We start from the raw sequence: 19604 nt of genomic DNA, 5'->3' as shown, positions 1-19604 counted from the left end.
AGAAAAGGTGGCGGAACTCAAACCTGGCCACGCCCTCATCAAACCCTAGGACCGCCCCTTTAGAGAACAGGAATGCAAGTAAAATTTGGGAGGGGCTATTTCCGGTGTGGGAGGGGCTATTTCCGGTGCGGCCGGCCCGGAAAAAGGTGCCGGAACGCGGTTCCGCCGCGTTCCGGCTGAAAAAAAGCCCTGTATATAATAATAAAAAATAATAATAAAAAAAGAAAAAAAAAGAAAAATAAATAAATAAATAAATAAAAAAATAAAAATAAAAAAAAAGAAAAATAAAAATAAAGTTGCATACACACATAAGGCAAATGTCATCGCACAGTGCATGTTCACTCAGAAGTAAATCCTATTAGGACCTGATGCTTTCTACTGGTTTACTTAGTTATATAATTATAAAAAATAATAATAAAAAAATAAAATAAAAAATAAAAATAAATAAAAAAAATAAAAAAAAATAAAAAATATAAAAATAAAAATCAATTTGCATACACACATAAGGTAAATGTCATCGCACAGTGCATGTTCACTCAAAAGTAAATCCTTTTTGGACCTGATGCTTTCTACTGGTTTACTTAGTTATATAATAATAAAAAAAAAAAAATTAATAAAATAAAAATAAAAAATAAAAAAATAAACTTTGCTCGTGGGAAGCCAGCAAGAATTTGCCTCACCCAATACAACAGTAACTGAGACTGCAGGGATTGCTGTCCCAAAGCAATGTGCTCGTGCTTATGACCGAGATTCTGGTTCCAATTATTGTCGTAAGTCGAGGACTATCTGTAATCCTACTTACAATGTAACAGCAATGACTTTGGAGCGCCTCTGACTTTTCCTTGTTCCTCTTCTCAACGTTTTGGTGAGTTTTCTTCTGGAAAGGCTCTCTGATCATGCTCCAACCCTCTCTCGTTCAGCATTATGGAAGCCCGTGAATTTGAGTGGGAAAGCCAGCTGCGGTTTTACTGGGACCGAGAGCCTGATGAACTCAACGTACGGCAATGCACCGGGACCTTTTCATACGGCTACGAATACATGGGCTTAAACGGGCGTCTGGTCATCACCCCCCTCACAGACCGAATATACCTGACGCTCACACAGGTAAACCAATGAAGAGTCTCTCTTTCCATTGGCTTCTGACTCTGAAATGGTTTTTTTTTTTAAGTAGATCTTGAATTTGGAGAATCTAAACAAGCAGAATACATTTGCTGTTATTTGCTCTTCCTGATCGGTACGGCGTCTCAAAAATTGAGTTTGGTTAAAAGTAAAAACCAGGCCAATTCTCAAAACATAGGAAACCAGAAAGAACCTTGCTTAATAGGAGGGGAACAATTGTGGTTAAAAACGACGATACGCATCCGGTGGGCACCCTACCAACTTGTCCCCAAGGTGGGAGAAAAGCCACCTTTTAAGGCTTGCTAAGTTGGGGTGGTCTGAATCTTTGTGAGGGGTGCTTTTCCAGAGGGCAGAAGCCACACCTCAACAATGAATCAGTAATGGCTTCCTGGATCAGGATCCAAGTGATATTGAGAAACAATCGGCATCCACCATCGTAGCAATGTTTTTTTTTAACTTCTTTCCCTCCAAAGGCCTTGTCTATGTACCTGGGCGGAGCCCCTGCTGGACCAGCCGGAACCGGGAAGACAGAGACAACAAAAGATCTCGCGAAAGCTTTGGGCTTGCTTTGTGTGGTCACCAACTGTGGAGAAGGCATGGACTTTAAGGTCAGAAATTCACCTTCTCCCCTTCTCCATCTCCTCCGCTGTGGCCCTAAGAATTCAATCTGCTGGCCAGCCTAAAATCAGAGGGCAACCATCCCATCTCAACCCAAAGGTGCTTTTCCAAAAGGCAACCGGATTCTCTTTGTTTTGCCTTGAAGACATTTCGCCTCTCATCCGAGAGGCTTCTTCAGTTCTGGTGGAAGAATCCTGAATTCCCCACCATTCAGTTAGAACTGAAGAAGTTTCTTAGACGGGAAGCGAAACGTTTTCAAGAAGAAAAACAAAGTCCAGTTGCCTTTCGTAAAAACACCTCTGGGGATGACTGAGAATCTCCGTAGACATCTCTTCTCAAGCCCCTCGCCCTCTTCCCGTAGGCCGTGGGTAAAATCTTCTCCGGCCTCGCCCAGTGTGGAGCCTGGGGCTGCTTCGATGAATTTAACCGGATCGACGCTTCCGTCCTTTCGGTCATCTCCTCCCAGATTCAGACCATCCGAAACGCCCTCATGAACCAGCTGAAAACATTCCAGGTAAAGAGGGAAAGAAAAATCTCCTGCGTGAACTCTGGCCCCCTAACACCCACCCAGGTCCAGGGTCTTTGGGACCCTCAGCTGAGGTTTATTCTTTCAGTTTGAAGGGCAAGAAATAGCACTGGACCCTCGGATGGGCATTTTCATCACCATGAACCCTGGCTACGCGGGTCGAACGGAGCTTCCTGAATCCGTAAAGGCCTTGTTCAGGCCGGTGGTGGTCATCGTCCCCGATCTGCAGCAAATTTGTGAGATCATGCTGTTCTCCGAGGGATTTCTCCTGGCAAAGGTGGGTCACGGGGCCATTGCAAAGGGCTGGGTCTTGGTCTGGATGATCTGAATAGGTCGCAAAAGGGGATCACATGACCCCGGGGACAGTGCAACCGTCATAAATACAAGTCAGTTGCCAAGCGTCTGGATTTTGATCAGGATGCTGCAACGGTTGTAAGCGTGAAAAACATTTTTCCGTGCCGTTGTAACTTGGAACGGTCACTAAATGAACTGTTGTAATATGTATATATATATGATACGTGAACAGTACGATCTAGGAGATAAAATATTAAATTAAGATAAATGTCCAATAGGTACTCGCCAAGAAGATGACTGTGCTCTATAAGTTGGCAAGAGAACAGCTTTCTAAACAGCATCACTACGATTTTGGGCTTCGGGCTCTGAAGTCTGTCCTGGTCATGGCCGGTGAGCTGAAAAGAGGGTCTTCAGATCTTTCTGAGGTAAACTTTATTTCCGGTCTTTGACAGGTGGAACAAGCGAGAGATTTGTGACGCCTTGAAAACCAGCCGTAGGAGCTTTTAGTCCTCCGTATCACATGCACAGGTTTGGATCCAGGGAGCAGAACAGCTTCCCCAGACCGGCGTTTCTTGCCTGTCTGAACATATGGAGAGAAAGACTTACCATAAAAATTAGATCCCAAGCCACCCTGACCAATGGCTTTTAAACAGGACCAGAACGCTATTTTAATCTAACCTTCATGATGTGTCGTGCTTTCCTTACTCCAACAAAGTTGATCTCCAACTCCGTCATCCTCTTTATTCACCAAGACCAAAAGCATCCACCAAGACCAAATCCTAGTCCTTGGCTAGGATTCCTTTAATTCTACAAATTAATTGTCGATTGGTATAATTAAATGGCCTTTCAAGAAGCATGCTGATTTCATTAGGTTTTACCCCCATTGGTTATCTTGAGATGAATTTTGTTTAATTGGAAATGCAGTGGGAGGCCTCGCCTTTTGGCGGGGTCCTTTTTGTAGGGAAGGTCTATTCAAGGAAGTCAACTTTGCTCACCAACATTTTTAATATTTCTTTGGGGTTCAAACCCCCTCTAGGACGTGGTCCTCATGAGAGCCCTCAGAGATATGAACCTGCCCAAATTTGTCTTTGAAGATGTTCCTCTTTTCCTTGGCTTGATCTCTGATCTCTTTCCTGGATTGGATTGTCCCCGAGTGCGCTATCCCAAATTCAATGATGCGGTGGAGCAGGTGCTGGCTGAAGAAGGTTACATGGTTCTACCTATTCAGGTACCAAATGAAAGTCATAAAACTCAAAGAGATGGTCAAAATATAGACAAATCCTTTGGCCTCCATGAAGTTTGTCTGAAAAATGTAATTGTCTGAAACTGGGAAGATGGCCATTTAGATTAAGGGTCTCCAACTTTGGCAAGTATAAGATTTGTGGACTTCAACTCCCAGAATTACTCAGCCAGTTGGGAGTTGAAATCCATAAGTCTTACAGTTGCCAAGGTTGGGGACCCCTGATTTAAATGATCAATGAATGTCGAATTCCATGAAGTGGGGTTTATAACCCCAGTCAAGATGGCTACCATTGGGTATTTTTCCCCTCCCTCAGGTGGATAAAGTGGTCCAAATGTATGAAACAATGCTAACCCGACATACCACAATGGTGGTAGGGCCAACCGGAGGCGGCAAGTCTGTGGTCATCAACACCTTGTGTCATGCTCAGACAAAGTAAGCACAAATCCATCAATGTGGTGGAATGTGGTCTGGATTCCCAGGTGGGAGGGGCTGAGAGTAAGAGGCAACTCGGTATAGTTTGTGTGAGAGAAAGGGGGTGAAGACAGCTCCTTCCTGCTAGTTCCCAGAGTATATGTTTTATGGTGCAAGTAACCTGCTTGAGTTGGGCAAGATTTCTGTCTGTTTGTGAGGAACAATAAAGGAAGCGGCTTAGAAGAGTCTCAACGTATCTTTGACGGTTTTTGGAGCCTGACAATCAGGGATATTGCTCCATTGTTTCATGGAGCCAATGTGAGCGGGGTCATAGTGAATGTAGCCATACCTACAAATTCATGGAAAATCTGTTTCTGAATTACAGTAATCCAGAAGTTCAGAATTATCACATCGCTGAATATCAGCTGCATTACCAATAGCAGGGTGGTTTCTTGCTCTTCATCCCTGTGAATTTTGTGGAGGCCTTTGTTAGCCACTGTGGGAAATGGAGTGCTGTATTAGCATGAGCTTTGTTCTGAGTTGGCACCTCTGACAGGATTACACATCTGAGCTTGTCTGGTGGTCCCCACTGGAATGTTACTGATCCAGTTCTGCTTTTCGTAATCAGATTAGGCCTGCTGACCAAGCTACATATCCTGAACCCCAAAGCCATGAGCGTGATTGAGTTGTACGGCATCCTAGATCCCACCACACGAGACTGGACCGATGGAGTTTTGTCCAACATCTTCAGGGAAATCAACAAACCCACTGACAAAAAAGAGAGACGGTAAAGGCTGGGATCCTAGATTCATGGGTTGTTGTGTTTTTTTTCAACTGGGAAATCTTTGGATTCCTTGACCATTCCTTCAATTTTTTTCCCCCAATCTGGGTGCACAGATACATATTATTTGATGGTGATGTAGATGCTCTCTGGGTCGAAAACATGAATTCAGTCATGGATGACAACAAGCTGTTGACTCTGGCGAACGGGGAGCGGATCCGTCTTCAAGCCCATTGTGCCCTTTTGTTTGAGGTAAGACTGGTCCCAGGAAGCCAATGGTTTTGAGCATCCTCCTTCTTTTGGAAGGAACCCACCCATTTCCAACCCTGCCTCCTTCAACCCAACAGGACATTCCTGTAGCAACCATCAGATCTTGAAGCTTCTTGTAACCTTCTTTACACATAGGTTGGAGACCTACAATATGCTTCACCAGCCACCGTATCACGTTGTGGGATGGTCTTTGTAGACCCAAAGAATTTGAGATACAGACCTTATTGGGATAAATGGACAAAAGAAAGGAGCAAGGTAAATAACAACCATCGGTGAAACTGGAACTTTTTCTGCAGATCACGACTGATGATGGATTCTTCCACGTGTCTCGACAAGCGTAAGTGAAGCCAGTTGAAAAACAGGTTTATGGGTCACACAGTGTGATAGCTCTTACACCTCATAAGATTCCAGGTCAAGCTTTGGTTCGTTCAAGAGTTGTGGTCTTTTGTGATGTTCTCCCAAATCAGTGCTCAAGAGGAGAAAGAAGAATTGGGAGGACCTGTTCTTCTAATTTAGAACAACTTTTTTTTTTCCAGCAAGAGAAACAACTGTTGGACAGACTCTTTGACAAATATGTACCTTTCTTGATCGAAATGATTGTCGAAGGGATTGTGGATGGCCGGCAAGGAGAAAAATTGAAGATGATTGTCCCACAGACAGATCTGAACATGGTAAAAAAAACAACACCTGATTTTTGTTTTCATTAAAGGAGAAAAACATGGAGTCTGTGATTAGTTCTCAATCCAGGCTGTGTTTCATTTCTTCTTCTTTTCTTGTTACTTTAATAATGTTGCACTTAACAAACACACGTCAAAATGGACAATTTGTATTCATTGTCCTCTGCTCTTTTACTAATGAGCAGAATTTGGCCATAAGAGTGAGAAGAATTTACAGCTGGCCCCGTCTAGAATCCTGCAAGATGTGAGAAATACTAATCAACAATTCTTTATTTGTTAATAGACAAGGCTCTTTTGGACCTCTTTTCAAGCTTTCCTCCCTATTTCTGCTTTAACTTCGGAATTTCAGAGGTGGGAAGAAAGATCTTGATTGTTCATCATTCAACTACAGGAGTCGGGGGGAGGGAATTTAGCTCCTTCCCCGGGTGATCGCACCACCTTCCATGTGAGGTTGAAAAGGGGGTTAGCTTAGTAGGGTGTTTGGGCCCTCCTGTTTTCTCATTTACTGCTAATGAAGTGATTCACACCTCCCTTCTCTCACATCCTTCTTTAGACCCAGGAAAAGAACCGGGTCTGCTTTTCCTGGCCAGCCTATGACGGCTTTTTTCAGCTGTGGTGTTCCATCCCACAGGTGACCCAGCTGAGCATGATGCTAGAAGCTCTGATCGAGGCAGAAGTGGAGGAACCCGACGTGCTTGAGTGCTACTTCCTGGAAGCCCTTTATTGCTCTCTAGGAGCAAGTCTCCTGGAAGCAGGAAGGGGCAAGTTTGATGACTTCATCAAACGCATCTCTTCCATGTCAACCGTCAACGATGAGATGACTTTAGCAAAACCAGGAGAATTGCCAGGTTGGTCTTAGATGTCAGGAGAAGGCCTGTCCTTCTTCCCAGTTGCAGCGAAGGAAGCTGAGGGAACATCAGCCCTGTTTCCCAGTCCCTCCAGAAGACCATCTCAAGATGTTTTCCTTCCACCACCATCGTTCAGAGATGTCCCAATTGCTCTCTCCTGCAGGGCAGCTCCCCACCTTGTACGATTTCCACTTCGAGGGGCGCACAAAAAGGTGGGTGCCGTGGAGCAGCCTGGTTCCTCAGTACCACCACTCTCCTGAAGTGAGATTTATCGACATCCTAGGTAAGAGTGAATTAAACTCAGCACCGTTTGGTAGGAGACGCACCAGTTAAAGAGTTAGAGCTTTGATGAGTGCTTTCCAAAGTCATATATTTTCAGGCATTGTTTATTTATATGTATTCCCCCCCCTTTTTATTATTTTTACAAATACCACAAGGAAGCAAACATATCCAACTCATCTTCCTCCACCTGTTTTCCCCACAACAACAACAACCTTTTGAGGTGGGTTGGGCTGAGAGACAGAGGGACTGGCCCAAAGTCACCCACCCAGTTTTCACACCTAAGACGGGACTATAACTCACGGTCTCCGATATTTTACCCTGGTGCCTTAATCCCTGGACCAACTACTAGACTTTCCATCCTTCTCAGATTCCACAGATTGTTAGAATAGGGCTAAGCGCCATTTTAATCTTGAATAAATAGAGCAAGAGCTGGATTTTCAGTGAAAAAATGGGATCAGAAAAAAATGTAAATTAAACTTAAATAAATACACTTGATATGTAATACGACGACCCTCCTAAACGGCATTTAAAACCATATCTCCTTTGTTTCCCTGAATATTATAAATTAGTGGCCTTTTCAGAAGAGACGCATCAAACACACCCAGGGCTTGAGTGGTAAGGCGGGTGGGGACCTCTCTGTACTAAATTAGGATCAGTTGGACACCCTCTCTGTAAAACTGCTTGGGACTCGAGATGGTTTTGAGAACCCTTCAACGGTTCTTCCTTCAGTTCCAACAGTGGACACAACGCGCACCACTTGGCTCCTGGAGAAGATGGTGAAGATCAAGCATCCAGTGGTTCTGGTGGGAGAGTCGGGGACCTCCAAAACGGCGACGACCCAGAACTTGCTCAGGAAGCTGAACCCAGACACAAATGTAAGGCTGTCGCGTTCTGGATTGTGAGTCTTTTGGGCTGTTCTTCCATGTCCTGGTTGCTCCTCTCCTGTCAGCTCCCCAGACACATTACTTCTGAGCAATTTCCTTTGTTGTTCCTCACCTATAGACAGAAATCTTTCCAGACAAAAGCAGACTGTTTGCATCACTGTAGATCTACTCTGAGAATTTCTAGGGAGGAGCCGTCTAAACTCTCCTCCTTCCAACCAAATCATCTAAACTTCGCTATCTCTGCAACGCAGCCCCTCCCTCCCTTTTGGGGAATCCAGACTGCATTCCACCACACCACCGGACCACACCAGGTTGCCTCCTTCGCCAGCTTTTATTTCTGGTAATCATTTTGGGTCTGCCCCACCCAGGTGCTGTTGGTCATCAACTTCTCCTCCCGCACCACTTCCATGGACATCCAGAGGAACATGGAAGCCAACGTGGAAAAGCGGACGAAAGAAACGTACGGACCTCCCATGGGAAAACGACTCCTGGTCTTTATGGACGATATGAACATGCCTCGGGTAAGGCCTTAGGGCAGGGATAGGCAACCTTGGCTCTTTTATGACTCGTGGACTTCAACTCCCAGAATTCCTGAGCCAGCCAAGCTGGCTCAGGAATTCTGGGAGTTGAAGTCCACGAGTCATAAAAGAGCCAAGGTTGCCTACCCCTGCCTTAGGGGAATCACAAGATAGGCAGAAAAGGCAGCCAAACCCTGGTAGGGGGAGTTTGGTGGGGGGGGAGAACATCACCAAACCTTTAGAACTCGGTCCTCAAAAATTATTCATGGTGGTTATGCTGGGCCTGGCAAATCAATGCCCATTGACACCCCTTTCTTCTAATTTTATGTTTCTAAAGCCGTTTGCAGACCAGGCTGGCTTCCCCCCCCCCCCAGCCTCTCAGCCACTTTTTTTTCTTCCATTTCCACATGTGCTCCAAAGGTGGACGAATACGGCACTCAGCAGCCCATCGCTTTGTTGAAACTGCTGCTGGAGAAAGGCGCCTTGTACGACCGGGGCAAGGAGATGAACTGCAAATATCTCCGCGACTTGGGATTCATTGCCGCCATGGGCAAAGCCGGGGGAGGCCGCAATGAGGTGGACCCCCGCTTCATTTCCCTCTTCAGCGTGTTCAACGTGCCCTTCCCTACGGAAGTGTCCCTGCATTTGATTTATGCCTCCATTTTGAAAGGGCACCTGGCGGTAAGTTGGGAGAGAGAGAGAGAGAGAGAGAGAGAGAGAGAGAGAGAGAGAGAGAGAGAGAGATTGAAGCAGTGTAGATCCGATTACAGATAGTCCTTGACTTACGGCCACAATGGAGCCCCAACATTTCCACTGTGAAATGAGTTTTGCCCCATTTTTACAACGTGTCACGCTTCGCAATCGTGAAGTTGTGAATCCCTGCAGTTGATAAATTAGCAACCCCATTGCTGAGTGAATCCGCCTTCCCCACTGACTTTGCTTCTGAGAAGGTCGCAAAAGGGGATCCTGTGACCTTGGGGACACAGCAACGGTCGTAAGTACGAACCAGTCGCCAAGCACATGAATTTTGATCGCGTGATCGTGGGGATGCTGCACAGGTCGTACTTGTGAAAAACTGGTCGTAAAGTCACGCGTTTCAGTGCCGTTGTAACTTTGAACGGTCACTAAAGGAACTGCTGTAAGCCGAGGACTGCCTGTATTAAGCAGAGGGAAAGGAAAAAAGGACAGCCAGGAAAAAGAGGCCACAGAAATGGCAACGTTTTTCCACGGTTCGTTCTCTCTCTTTCTTTTTTTAAATGAAAAGGCCTCTCCTCCCGCTTTTTCTCGGCAGGGGTTTGATGACTCCATCACCGCCATTACAGACAAAATCACCTCCTGCACTCTGACCCTCTACGAGAGCATCGTCCACGACTTACCGCCGACACCTTCCAAGTTCCACTATATTTTTAACCTGCGGGACCTCTCCAGGGTTTACAACGGGCTAGTTCAGACAACCCCAGAACGGTGAGTGTGTCGTAGCCACGCGGGCAGTCCTCGGCTGACCGCCGTTCGTTCAGCTCAATGTTACAACAGGGCTGAAAAAAGAGACTTAGGACTTTTGCAGTTAATGACCATCGCAGCATGGTCACACGAGCAGAACGTAAGAAGAGGAACGATAAGAACTGAGTTCTTACCCTTAAGTTCTAAGTTCTTATCACATAAGAATCAGAATGATAAGAACTCAGGAGAAAATTCCTAACAGGGAGAACAATTAACCAGTGGAAAAAATTGCCTTTGGAAATTGTGGGCGCCCCAACATCGGAGGCTTTTAAGGACAGACTGGACAGCCCTCTATCAGAAATAGCATGGATCTCCTGCGAGAACAGGGGGTTGGACTAGATGAATCTCCAAGGTCGCTTCCAACTCTGTTACTCTTACGGATCAAAATTCAGGCCTTTGACAACCGGAGTTGCGCGATTGCCATTTGCAGCCTTCCCAGCTGGCTTCAGGCCAGCAAAGTCATTGGGGGAAATCCAGATGTGCCGAACAGCTGTGTGATTCACTTAACAAACTCCCACCACTTGCTTAACCACTGTGGCAAAAAAAAAAAAGTCATAAAATCGGGCCACTCGCGGAACAACCCCCCTCATTTAGCCACGAAAATCCTGGTCTCCACGGCGGTTTTAAGTGTAATCATTTTAATATTGGTGTGTAAGGAGAAAAATGAAGTTTCATTATAGCCACCAAGAGTCTTTTGAAGGTTGTTTTTGTTGTTGTTATTATTATTATTACTATTCCTTGGCCTTGGCCTTTATGTGTTCCTGCTGGCTGATCTGACCGCTCTGACATAGATTCCAGACCGTGGCCCAGATGGTGAGGGTGTGGAGGAACGAGTGCCTACGGGTTTTCCACGACCGGCTGATCAATAAGGCAGATAAAGCTTCGGTAGGTTCCCCTCACTGAAAACTCCTAATGTCCTAATGAACAGTTCCATTGGGTCACTTCGGGACCTCACATTCTCAAGCTCTTTTTCAGAGGCAGGATCTGAGCAGATAGAGAAATCCTTAGTTGGACTCAACTTTTGGATCAAGCCTCCCCAGGGCTGCCTTTTCCCATCAGGCCCCGCTCCTCAGCCTGTCTCCCTCTTTCCTACCCTAGCCGCTCGGGAATTGCAGATCTCACAAAGACTGATGAAGATCCAGGCGCAAGAAATCCCAGAGAACCTGCAAAATTTTATTTTTTCTGATGAGCTTCAGTCATCAAGTGCAGATGTGATCCCTTAAGCCAGGGCAACACTCTGCTTCTGGCTCTCAGCCCTAACTAAGGATTTTACACCGATGTGTGTTAGAAATTGTGGGGTGTGACTTGTTAATTCTGGGGTTGTTAATTTGTGGAGTGCTTGCTGCTGTCTGAGCTTGGTTATTTTCTTGCAGACATTTCATGATCCAACTAGGTAGCGTTATCAGTGCTAGAAGGGAGTGGGTTTTGCTCTCTGCTTATGTGCATGCAGATCCCACTCCCTTGTAGCACTGATGATGTTACCTAGTTGGGCAATGAAACGTCTGCAAGAAGCACAAAGGACCCCACCGTTCAACCCTGAGCTACAAATATACTCTTCTGTGGGGTTGCTAATTCTGGGATGCATTGATAACTCTGGGGCTGGTGATTCCCAGTGATGTGTGTTAATAATTTTGGAGTTGATTGCTGGTTTTTCTGGAACTCTCCAAGGTCCAAGGCCTCATACAAGGCCTGCTGGAAACGAATTTCAAAGATGCTGCGGAAAATGCACTCAGGGACCCTATCCTGTTTGGAGATTTCCGAACAGCCTTGAATGAGGGGGAGCCTCGCGTTTACGAAGATATCCAAGACTACGACGCAGCCAAAGCTCTCTTCCAGGTAGGAAACTTCCACCTTCAGGAGGAAAAAATACATTTTTCCACCTTGGAAGGTTGAAATAAAGTTAAAACCAAATCTATGCGGGTAACCAAGCTAGTTTTTATGTTGTTAAAGAGATTTGCAGCTAGTTTTTACGTAATTGAAGAGTTTCCAGACTAGTTTTACTTAGTTAGGGATTTCCTAACTAATTTTTACATGATTAAAGAGTTTCCTAGCTAGTGTTTATGTAGTTAAAAATTTCCAAGCTAGTTTTTACATAGTTAAAAGAGTTTCCAGCTACATTTTACGTAGTCAAAAGATTTTCCACAAAGAGAAAATCTTCAGTGAGGTAGCCCAGTTGTAACACAAAGATTTCCAGAGACTTTCTCTCTTTTCCACGCCTCCAATTTGGAGATTTTCTCTTTTGTCATCCCGCACCTCAGGTTTTTAACCTGCGGCTTCATCCCCAAGCCTTCGTTTTTGTTCGGCTTTTTGCTCGCAGGAGATTTTGGAAGAATACAATGAAGTTAACACAAAGATGAACCTTGTGCTGTTCGATGATGCTCTGGAGCACTTGACCCGCATTCATCGTATCATTCGGATGGACCGTGGCCACGCGCTGCTGGTAGGAGTCGGGGGCTCCGGAAAGCAGTCCTTGGCGAGATTGGCAGCCTACACCGCGGGATGTGAGGTGAGCCGTACAGCTCCGTCGAAAAACTTGGTTGTAGCCCAGTATTTTTCAACCTTGGCAACTTTTAAGACAAGGTTTGGAATCCCATTTGATCCTGTTCATCACGTAGTTCAAATTCTTGGAGACTTGGGCTTCCTTCTTTAATCTGCTTTCAGGCAGGCCCTAAAAACTCAAGATGATAAGCAGGACCCCCTTGGAAAAAAAAGTGGGATTTTGACAGTAGAGTGGACTTTTGACTCCACTCCCCAATTTCATGCCGACACCTTCACCTACTTTGTTGACTTGTCAGATTTGAAAATGGCCAATCCTTCTTAGGCTTGGAAAAGCTGATTTAAAGCTAGTTGGAGAGAGATAAATTCAGTAAAGAAATACATAAATTAAAAGACATAATAACACAGAAGAAAACCTTTGCATCCAAATGTGAGCTCTTAGTAAAATGTAACCCTAAGTGAAAAAAGATAGGCTGACGGAGGGATCCTTCACCTTTTTTAGGTCTTTGAAATAGTTCTCAGCCGAGGATACGGTGAAAATAATTTACGGGAAGACCTCAAGGTTCTCTATACAAGGCTCGGGATTGAGAATAAAGTCATTGTCTTCCTATTTACGGATGCCCACGTGGCAGAAGAAGGATTTTTGGAGCTCATCAACAATATGTTAACCTCAGGTATGTGGGAAAGCACGCTGTGTTTACGTTTACTAACCCTCCTAAATGCTTTGCGTTTCAAGTGGTCTTCCTAGGCTTTTGGTAGAGACGATGTCCGTGGCTGTTCATTTATAAAAGTACTGATTTCTCCCTGTAAACATTCCCCAAGTGAAATGTTATCTGTCCTGTCTTCTGCTCTCAACCTCTGGGCGGAGAGAAAGTTATTTTAAAAAAGCGGGAAGATGTTTGGCAACATTCCTCACCCATTCATCCCTCCAGAACACAAATGTTTGTAGAGATTCTCCATCATCCAGGTCATGGTTGTCCCAAAGGTGCTTTTCTAAAAGGCAACTGGACTTGGTTGTTTGTTTGTTTTTTCTTTGAAAGTGCTCCGCTTCTCATCCAAGGAGCTTCTTCAGAACCTTTGGGACCTCCAGAAAACAATGGATTACTCCCTTGAATTAGCAGTAGGAGACCACCCAACCACCACGTTTTCTCTTCTTCAAGGTCCACCTTCACTCTGGGTGTGGCCACAGGCCCATTTTCACTGGCATTTTCACCTTTCCTTCTTGCTCCTCTGGTGCTCCACAGGCATCGTTCCAGCCTTGTTTGCGGATGACGAACGGGACAACATCTTAAGTCAAATTACCCAGGAAGCCATGAAAACAGGCATCGCCCCAGCCAAGGAGAGCGTCTGGCAGTACTTTGTGAACAAGAGTGCCAACAACCTCCACATTGTCCTTGGGATGTCCCCTGTGGGGGAGACCTTGAGAACGCGCTGCCGGAATTTTCCAGGTACCCTCAAAAAGGACAGCTCTTCCCAACAATATTGAAATGACCCAGCAGACATTTCACAGCCCAGCTAGGTAACACTGATGATGTTACCTAGGTGGGCCGTGAAATGTCTGAAAGGAAACAACCAGGCTCGGAGACCCCCGAGGACCCCCTCAGAGAAGGCTCTACTTTGATCCGGTCTTTGGTTTCTTCCTTTAACTTGTCATCCTTTCCTTTGAAGGCCTTGTCAACAACACTGGCATTGATTGGTTCCTGCCCTGGCCGCCTCAAGCTCTGTACGCCGTTGCCAAGTTCTTTTTGGGTGAGAAAGAGCTTCGTTTTATTTATTACACACACACACACACACACCCCACTCACACACATCCAATGGGTGTGCTTTAAGGCAGAGACAGATATTCTGCCTTGCAAGATTTCTTCTCACGCTTCTCCTTCCTAGAACAGTGTTTCTCAACCTTGCCTGCCTTAAGACGGGTGGACTTCAACTCCCAGAATTCCCCAGCCAGCCATTCACTGAGGGAAATGGGGCCCTTAGTAACAGCAAAGTTGGGCTCAATTGTGGTCGTACGTCGAGGACCGCCTGTATTGATCCCTGGCAGCCATTCAGAGGGATCTGATTCTTCTCCACTGACACAAGCCCCTTGTTTCTCTGCCTAGGGAACAATCCGCTCATCCCCTCGGACCAGACCGAGGAGCTCATCGCCCACATCGTCATGGTCCACGGTTCGGTTGGCGTCTACAGCAAAAAGTTCCTGCAGAAGCTCAGGAGGAGCAATTACGTCACGCCCAAAAATTACCTGGACTTCATCAACACCTACACCAAGCTACTGGAGGACAAGAACAATTTCATTTTGGGTAAGGAGAGGGCTCCGTAAGCTTCCCAATCGATTATCGGGTGAAGCTGGGAAAGCTCGGGCCAGGGTGGGGTGGGGTATTAGCAGCAGACCCAGCTGTGGCTCTCTGTGCTGTTTAAAGAGACGGCTTGCAAGGGCGAAGAACGATCTCCCCCAAGGCTTCTCTGTCCTTTCCAGCTCAGTGCAAACGTCTGGACGGCGGCTTGGATAAACTGAAAGAAGCCACGATTCAACTGGATGAGCTCAACCGCAAGCTGGCCGAGCAGAAGATTGTGTTGGCGGAGAAATCGGCTGCCTGCGAGGCTCTCCTTCAAGAGATCGCCACAAATACGGCCATCGGCAAGTTTTCCACCTTGTCTTGTCCAGCTGTGATTTTTACTAAACTGTTCTTTTCTTTGAGAGGCTGTGAAACGAATGCAATTAAAAGTGGGTGGGGGGGGATTCCTGGTAGCATTGTGTTACCAATAGAAAAGAATATTTGTAGCTCAGGGTTGAACATAGGAAAAGAGAATTGCATCAAAACTCTGGTGCAAGGATGTTTTATAGGCAAACATTTCTGTTTTCCTTCTCTGCTTTCTTGAACTTGCACACCCCCTCCAACTTCAAAGGTCCAGGCCAAGGATAGATCCCTCCACCAGTGATCCCGTCCCTTGCTGCCATCGCTCCTGTTCCTAGAAACAATTTTTGTTAACCAGCATCCAAGCTACCCCCAAAGAAATTAAAGCAGCCTCTTTGCCAGGAGCTCATTTTTTTCATTGGTTTCTCTCCTTAGCCGAGGAGAAGAAAAAGCTGGCGGTCGAAAAAGCCATGGAGATCGAAGAGCAGAACAAAGTGATAGCGGTGGAGAAGCGGGAAGCCGAGACCGCCCTGGCAGAAGCCATGCCTATCTTAGAGGCTGCCAAACTGGAGCTGCAGAAGCTGGATAAATCTGACGTGACGGAGATCAGGTAGGTCAAGCACAGAGAAACGTCAAGGTGGTGGCTTCTGGGAGTTGAAGGCCACGAGTCATAAAAGAGCCAAGGTTGCCTATCCCTGCTCTAGGGTATAGTTCTCCCGCTCTGAATGTCAAAGCAACACAACTCAAAAGGGAAGAGTTTTTGAGACAATACGGAGGTTTTCTTGGACGCTCCATTTCTATCTCCCCTCCTTAGATCCTTCGCAAAGCCTCCCAAGCAGGTCCAGACGGTCTGCGAATGTATCCTCATCATGCGCGGCTACAAGGAGCTCAACTGGAAGACGGCCAAAGGGATGATGTCCGAGGCCAACTTCTTGCGTTCCCTCATGGAGATTGACTTCGATTCGATCACGCAGACCCAAGTGAAATCAGTCCGAGGTAAATGGGCTCAGGTTACACCCCTAGTGTGTCCTTTTTCAATCCAAGGACATGATTGCAACTTTCTTACATGTGACGGTATGTGGCCAGGACACTAATATTATTTGTTTTTAATATGCTGTGAACCGCCCTGAGTCCTATGGGAGAAGGGCGGTATACAAATTAAAATAATAATAATAATAATAATAATAATAATAATAGAGTTACTTCTCTCACTGGAAGGGTTGCTGAAGAATTTAAATACAACCTTTGAGGAAATGGAGGTGGTCAGCCGGGCCGGCTTGGGGATGCTGAAGTTTGTGGACGCCGTCATGAGTTACTGTGATGTGGCCAAAGACATCAAACCCAAGCGAGAAAAGGTAGGATAGAAAAAAACGATGGAGAGAAGGAGGATCCAGCCGGTTCTTCTCTGAAAACTGTTACTTTCTGGAGGCTTCAGCTGGGTTGTGATGCAACCAAGGTGTGCACCACCTTCGGCCAGTTTCCAGAAGCGGTTCGTGTCTTGACGTCCTCCAGCCTTGACCTCTGCTGAGCTTTCTCCTTCTGCCTTTCTCCCCAGGTGGCCAGACTGGAACGGAACTTCTTCTTAAGCAAACGGGAACTGGAGAAGATCCAGGCGGAGCTGGCAGCCATCCAGAACGAGCTGAAAGCCCTGGGAGACAAGTACGAGGCAGCCATCAGGGAGAAGCAGCAGCTCCAGGAGGAAGCGGAGCTTATGGAGCGCCGGCTGATTGCCGCGGACAAACTGATCTCCGGCTTGGGATCGGAAAATATCAGGCAAGGGATGCCCCATTTTCTAGGCTTGTGTGATGGAGGAAATGGAGGGATCTAGGAGTTGCAGAAAGGGAGGTAAAAGTTTTAGCTCCAGGTGCGTCCAGGCAGGACTGGAACCTTCAAGTCAACCTAGGAGGACAGCCTCATCCTGGCCAGGCCCACGTTCTACAAGCAGTACGTTTTTTTAGCCACTCCTGAGTAGTCATCTTTCTACTGCCACTTCCACCCTCCTTCCCTGGTGATTATGAAGAACCTCCCAACCTTCAGGTCAACTCCTTCTGAGAGTCATCTCCTAACCAACGACCCACCACCGATTGACCGGAGGAGTGAGGGCTTCCTTTGGTTTTCACCAGGTGGCTGAACGACTTGGAGGAACTGAAGAAGAAGCAGGTGAAGCTGCTAGGAGATTGTCTGTTGTGTGCCGCCTTCCTGAGCTACGAAGGAGCCTTCACCTGGGAGTTCAGGGATGAGATGATTAAGGAAGTGTGGCAGTCGGATATCCTATCCAGGGAGATCCCACTCAGCCAGCCCTTCCGTTTGGAAAACTTGCTGACCGATGACGTCGAGATAAGTCGGTATGTCCTGGTCATTTTTATTTATTTTTTGAGTCCCTGTAATTTGGTATGCTCTGGATGCAGAGAGAGAACCTCATGGGCCGTTTGTGCAGCTGATTCTACTCCCTTTTGGCTTCTACCCCTGTTGGTGCACTCATCAACCCAGCTTTAACCGGCTTCCATACCATTGTTGGTCCTTGTGCTAAGCAGATGCCACAACAGCAGTCGTTTCCAACTTCTGCATAACTTCTGAAGCTTTTCAGAAAATGGTTTATTTTATTTATTTACTTGTTTGTTTGTATCCTGCCTTCCTTATTTTTACAAGTTACTCAAGGCGGCAGATACCCAACAGGCTGTCCTCTTCCTGTTTTTCCCACAACACAACCCTGTGAGGTGGATTGGGCTGAGAGAGAGGCACTGGCCCAATGTCACTCAGTCAGCTTTCATAGTTAAGGTAGGACTAGAACTCCCCGTCTCCTGGTGATTGGCCCAAAGTCACCCAGCTGGCTTTCATGCCTAAAGCGGGACTAGAACTCGCCGTCTCCTGGTGATTGGCCCAAAGTCACCCAGCTGGCTTTCATGCCTAAGGTAGGACTAGAACTTACTGTCTCCTGGTCACTGACTCAAGGTCACCCAGCCGGCTTTCATGGCTGAGGTGGGACTAGAATTCACCATCTCCCGGTTTCTAGCCCTAGGCCTTAACCTCTAGACCAAACCGGCTTTTGCATCAGAAGTCCATAGACGAAAACAGGGCTCTTTTGCCTTACTGACATCCCTCTTTGCCCCCCCCTCCTTGCTTTCCTTCCAGGTGGGGCTCTCAAGGTCTGCCCCCAGACGAACTCTCTGTCCATAACGGGATCCTGACCACCCGGGCCAGCCGGTTCCCTTTGTGCATTGACCCCCAGCAGCAAGCCTTGAATTGGATCAAGAGGAAAGAAGAGAAAAACAACCTCAGGGTGAGAATCTCCGGTCAAGAACTGGCCCGAGTGGAAGGGGCAGAGAAGGTCAAGATGTCCTTCAGCTTTGCCTGATGTGTTAATGAGGAGACGTCAGGAGATGAGGTCAAGGTGGGCTAGGGAGCGAAAGGGATGGCCCCCAGCCGGTTGGGTAGGTTGACTTTGGGGTGTTGCCTCCTCTCTCAGATGGCTTCGTTCAACGATCCGGATTTCCTTAAGCAACTGGAAATGGCCATAAAGTACGGGAACCCTTTCTTGTTCCATGATGTGGATGAATATATTGACCCGGTCATTGATAACGTCTTGGACAAAAACATCAAAAGTGCCCAGGGACGGACCTTTATTATTCTTGGAGACAAGGAGGTTGACTACGATCCCAATTTCAAGCTCTACTTGAACACCAAGCTGGCTAATCCTAAATATTCACCATCAGTGTTTGGCAAAGCCATGGTCATCAACTACACGGGTGAGCCAGTCTCCCTAGCAGGTTGACCACCTCCTCCTCCTCTTTCTCCTCTCCTTCTTCCTTTCCTCCTCTCCTTTTTGTCTTTCTCTTTCTCCTCCTCCTCCTCCTCCTTTTCTGAAGGAGTCAGTCAACCACAACCGCAATGAATGGATGCAACACCAATTTGATCCCTTACTATTACAGTAATGGAAATCACCAAATTTCAAACTGCAGGAACGGGTGGAAACGTAGACTAATGCTCAATTTCCTTAGTTCCTTAACACCTCTTTCCCCCAGTGACCTTGAAAGGTTTGGAAGACCAGCTGCTCAGCGTGATTGTGGGGTTCGAAAGACGCGAACTTGAAGAGCAGCGGGAACATCTCATCCAAGAAACCAGTGAAAACAAAAATTTGCTGAAAGACCTGGAAGACTCCCTTCTCCGTGAACTGGCTACTTCCACAGGCAACATGTTGGACAACGTGGACCTGGTCCACACCCTGGAAGAGACAAAGGCCAAAGCTAACGAGGTAAGACCATCGCCCTGGCTCTAGGAACAGGTTACCCGTCCTTCCTACCTCTCTTGTAAAGGGGAACCTACAGGTCTTGATACGGTCAGATCAGGAGAGAGTTATCTTGGCTAGATGGTGTGATAATCTGGCCAATTCCTAAACGTTCTCTTCTCATTCAAGAGGCCGGTCTCCTTTCTTTGCTAACGGATCTCAGAAGGTTGGGGAGGATTTTTGAACACAGGCCCTGAGTTTCTGTAATTGTTCACT

General features: G+C 46.5%; 1 protein-coding gene across 1 annotated transcript in view; it reads left to right on the top strand.

The window, feature by feature from the left end:
* The window catches only part of DNAH10 (dynein axonemal heavy chain 10), a 49714-nt gene that overhangs the window by 19519 nt on the left and 10591 nt on the right, over positions 1–19604 (top strand). The window contains exons 33-65 of the mRNA XM_029283669.1: positions 921–1104; positions 1593–1727; positions 2099–2251; positions 2352–2540; positions 2836–2982; positions 3594–3785; positions 4114–4232; positions 4840–4998; positions 5109–5244; positions 5398–5517; positions 5799–5933; positions 6571–6787; positions 6951–7070; positions 7799–7944; positions 8322–8474; positions 8892–9152; positions 9763–9935; positions 10763–10856; positions 11640–11807; positions 12289–12477; positions 12970–13141; positions 13712–13915; positions 14136–14216; positions 14570–14767; positions 14944–15105; positions 15539–15713; positions 15918–16099; positions 16322–16458; positions 16659–16876; positions 17227–17448; positions 18236–18383; positions 18570–18849; positions 19126–19355. Of these exons, the coding sequence (XP_029139502.1) occupies positions 921–1104; positions 1593–1727; positions 2099–2251; positions 2352–2540; positions 2836–2982; positions 3594–3785; positions 4114–4232; positions 4840–4998; positions 5109–5244; positions 5398–5517; positions 5799–5933; positions 6571–6787; positions 6951–7070; positions 7799–7944; positions 8322–8474; positions 8892–9152; positions 9763–9935; positions 10763–10856; positions 11640–11807; positions 12289–12477; positions 12970–13141; positions 13712–13915; positions 14136–14216; positions 14570–14767; positions 14944–15105; positions 15539–15713; positions 15918–16099; positions 16322–16458; positions 16659–16876; positions 17227–17448; positions 18236–18383; positions 18570–18849; positions 19126–19355 (5599 nt within the window). The remainder of the gene's footprint in view (positions 1–920; positions 1105–1592; positions 1728–2098; positions 2252–2351; positions 2541–2835; positions 2983–3593; positions 3786–4113; positions 4233–4839; positions 4999–5108; positions 5245–5397; positions 5518–5798; positions 5934–6570; positions 6788–6950; positions 7071–7798; positions 7945–8321; positions 8475–8891; positions 9153–9762; positions 9936–10762; positions 10857–11639; positions 11808–12288; positions 12478–12969; positions 13142–13711; positions 13916–14135; positions 14217–14569; positions 14768–14943; positions 15106–15538; positions 15714–15917; positions 16100–16321; positions 16459–16658; positions 16877–17226; positions 17449–18235; positions 18384–18569; positions 18850–19125; positions 19356–19604) is intronic.

This window comes from Protobothrops mucrosquamatus, unplaced genomic scaffold (genome assembly GCF_001527695.2).
Source record: "Protobothrops mucrosquamatus isolate PMUCROS unplaced genomic scaffold, P.Mucros_1.0 scaffold180, whole genome shotgun sequence".
Taxonomy (NCBI): domain Eukaryota; kingdom Metazoa; phylum Chordata; class Lepidosauria; order Squamata; family Viperidae; genus Protobothrops; species Protobothrops mucrosquamatus.
This window is presented reverse-complemented; position numbering and strand designations above follow the sequence as displayed.